A 2,927-nucleotide genomic window follows, 5' to 3' on the forward strand; every position below is an offset into this window, starting at 1 on the left:
TTGGTGTTGTGGAAGGGGTAGTAGTTGGTGTTGTCGTCGGTGTTGTCGTTGGTGTTGTGGTAGGGGTAGAAGTTGGTGCGGTTGTTGGTGTTGTTAGTGCATTTGTTGGAGTTGTTGGTGTTGTCGTCGGTGTAGTAGTTGGTGTTGTTGTCGGTGTAGTAGTTGGTGTTATGGTAGGGGTAGTAGTTGGTGTTGTTGTTGGAGTCGTTGGTGTTGTGGTAGGGTTAGTAGTTGGTGTTGTTGTCGTTGTTGCTGTAGTTGTTGGTGTTGTCGTTGGAGTAGTTGTTGGTGTTGTCGTCGGTGTTGTAGTTGTTATTGTGATAGGGGTAGTAGTTGGTGTTGTCGTCGGTGTAGTAGTTGGTGTTGTGGTAGGGGTAGTAGTTGGTGTGGTTGTAGGTGTTGTTGTTGGAGTAGTTGGTGTTGTGGTAGGGGTAGTAGTCGGTGTTGTTGTCGGTGTTGTTGTCGTTGGTCCTGTAGTTGTTGGTGTTGTCGTTGGAGTAGTTGTTGGTGTTGTCGTCGGTGTTGTAGTTGGTGTCGTGGTAGGGGTAGTCGTTGTTGCGGTTGTTGTTGTTGGAGTTGGTGTTGGTGTTGTTGTCGGTGTAGTAGTTGATGTTGTGGTAGCGTTGGTAGTTGGTGTTGCTGTAGTTGTTGTCGTTTGAGTAGTTGTTGGTGTTGTCGTCGGTGTAGGAGTTGGTGTTGTAGTAGTGATAGTAGTCGGTGTGGTTGTTGGTGTTGTCGTCGTTGTAGTAGTTGGTGTTGTAGTCGGTGTTGTGGTAGGTGTAGTAGTCTGAGTAGTTTTTGGAGTAGTTGTTGATGTTGTCGTCGGTGTAGTAGTTGGTGTTGTGGTATGTGTAGTATTTGGTGTGGTTGTAGGTGTAGTAGTTGGTGTGGTCGTCGGTGTTGTCTTCGTTGTGGTCACTGGTGTTTCCCTTACTGTCGTAATAGGAATTGTTGTCGGTGTTGTAGTTTGGTTTGTAGTAGGTGTCGTTGCTTCGCCATTGGCTTTCATTGTAGTTGCTATTAATGAAGATAATTGCACAATTTTTTTTAATTTGCAGTTCTTAATCCTTTTAGAAAGTTTTTATAAAAATATATATATACTGTATATATCCTACGAATGTCAGTATTTGAAGATAAAGAAATGTACTCCACCTTCACTCACCAGTTTTCCTAATATTGTAACTGTCCTGAACATGGGTTCAATCTACTGTAACCACTTATGATTTCCCACTACTCAGCATGGTTATAAGGATAAATGCAGTCGCGGCTCCTTTTTTTAACCATCACCATTTAGCAGTTCTGTCTTTTTTGTATTTGTTCACGTCAAGACTAAAAAAGATTTTTGTACCAAAATCTTTTTACCATCACCCAGCTTACCTGATATTAAGAAGAAAATTGACGTCATCAATCCCACATCCATTTTTTTTCTTTTGAATCTGCAAAGTCAAACAATACTTACATAACAAGCGTTTAATTATTTTACAATACAGTTACTATATTCAATACTTTTCCAATATCAATACTATCACATTCCCTATCAGCCAACATTTAATTACAAACCAGTTGATTTGAAAAAACAGTAAATAAAAGTTACATTTTATTTGTTTGTGTTTGCGTGTTTCTGTTTTTATTCTAAATTCAACAAACTTATTCTTACAAAAACTTCATTTCATGTGAACCCAGTGTTCAATCTTCAAATGAACGAAATCATTATCCCAGGCAAAGTTTTTTTAAATAATAATCTATACACTGAAGATCACAAATGTGACAAAATACAACTTAATTCTACGTGAAAGTGTTTATTGTTAATACTTTTCCTTAATTTGGTATTTTGACAAAGAGAAACACTTGAAATTGAGAGGATGTCGTCCCAAGGACTCGTCTTTTTCTCTTGGATGACGAGACATGCTGCTGTAGAGGTTTTGCAATCTAATGTTTAAATCTTTCAACAACACATTAATTTACTTTTATTTTTCTTAGGTGGTAGTAGATAGATCGCAGAGGTGGGCATCTCAAAACTCATACACATATGCATATCAACGCATTGTTATATCTATACAATACGATGAATTTTGATTTGAAGTCTTGAAATTCCCTTTTGCCTTTTTAAAACTGTTTGTTCGCACCATCAAACTATCTTGTAAAGAGGGTTTTTCTGAAAAAATTACCAGCAAGTTAACAAATACAATTCATTTGAGAGAGTGATTATCATTTGAGAGGAAAAGCTCATTCCCTCAAACAAGACTACAAGCAAATACAATGCAAAAATAGCAAAGAAATTAGTGAAGTTTTCAGGAGCTTGTTGTAAAAGAAATTTTACCTCCTCTTTCCCATCTCCCTGAAATAATGTTTCTTCCCATATTATTCTTTTTATTATAGCTTTTTTTTTCTTTACTGTCATAAAATCATATCCAGTGTAAAGGTGATAGAATTCAAACAGCTTTTCATCCTTACCATCAACAAAGCTGAAATGTCCGTGAGCAAGGTATCTCACCCCAATACAGAGAATGATAAAAAGGGTCACGACGAGAACCAAGTCATGTTTTTTTTTTTTTTTTTTTTTTTTTTACTGTTATGACTATTGTTACCTAAATTTTATAATTTAGCGTTTCTTTGTACCTGTAATACACATTTGTACTATGTTGGTGAAAAGGTCAGCTCCCTGTGCTCAGGCATAATGATGAAGGAAACCCTTTAAATAGAGCTTTCAAACTGAAAATTGATTTCTTCGCTTTGTGACCTATTATTCATAAATAAATCAAACTTCTTGATATTTTCTAAAATAAGAACAGTTTATTGATATAGCATGCTGCTTGCCTTACTCTTTTAGGCTTTTTACTGTTTTCTTTCACTGTTTTGCTAACATTCATGCTTTTGTCTTATTATGGTTTTTAATGGTTAATTTAACATCTGTTGAAACAGAAGTT

At 36.4% G+C, this 2,927-nt stretch overlaps 1 protein-coding gene across 1 annotated transcript; it reads right to left on the bottom strand.

The window, feature by feature from the left end:
• Positions 1-100: 100 nt before the first annotated feature.
• LOC138615278 (probable serine/threonine-protein kinase clkA) lies at positions 101-1,436 on the bottom strand (the record flags this gene model as incomplete). Its single annotated transcript, XM_069688839.1, has 3 exons — positions 101-189; positions 229-1,017; positions 1,378-1,436. Coding segments are annotated over 3 exons (937 nt in total), but the record flags the coding sequence as incomplete, so codon positions are not given.
• Between the last annotated feature and the right edge of the window lie 1,491 nt (positions 1,437-2,927).

This window comes from Brachyistius frenatus, unplaced genomic scaffold, assembly GCF_029030835.1.
Source record: "Brachyistius frenatus isolate BFR_SWC_R1_liver_20210118 unplaced genomic scaffold, ASM2903083v1 Contig_856, whole genome shotgun sequence".
Lineage (NCBI taxonomy): Eukaryota > Metazoa > Chordata > Actinopteri > Embiotocidae > Brachyistius > Brachyistius frenatus.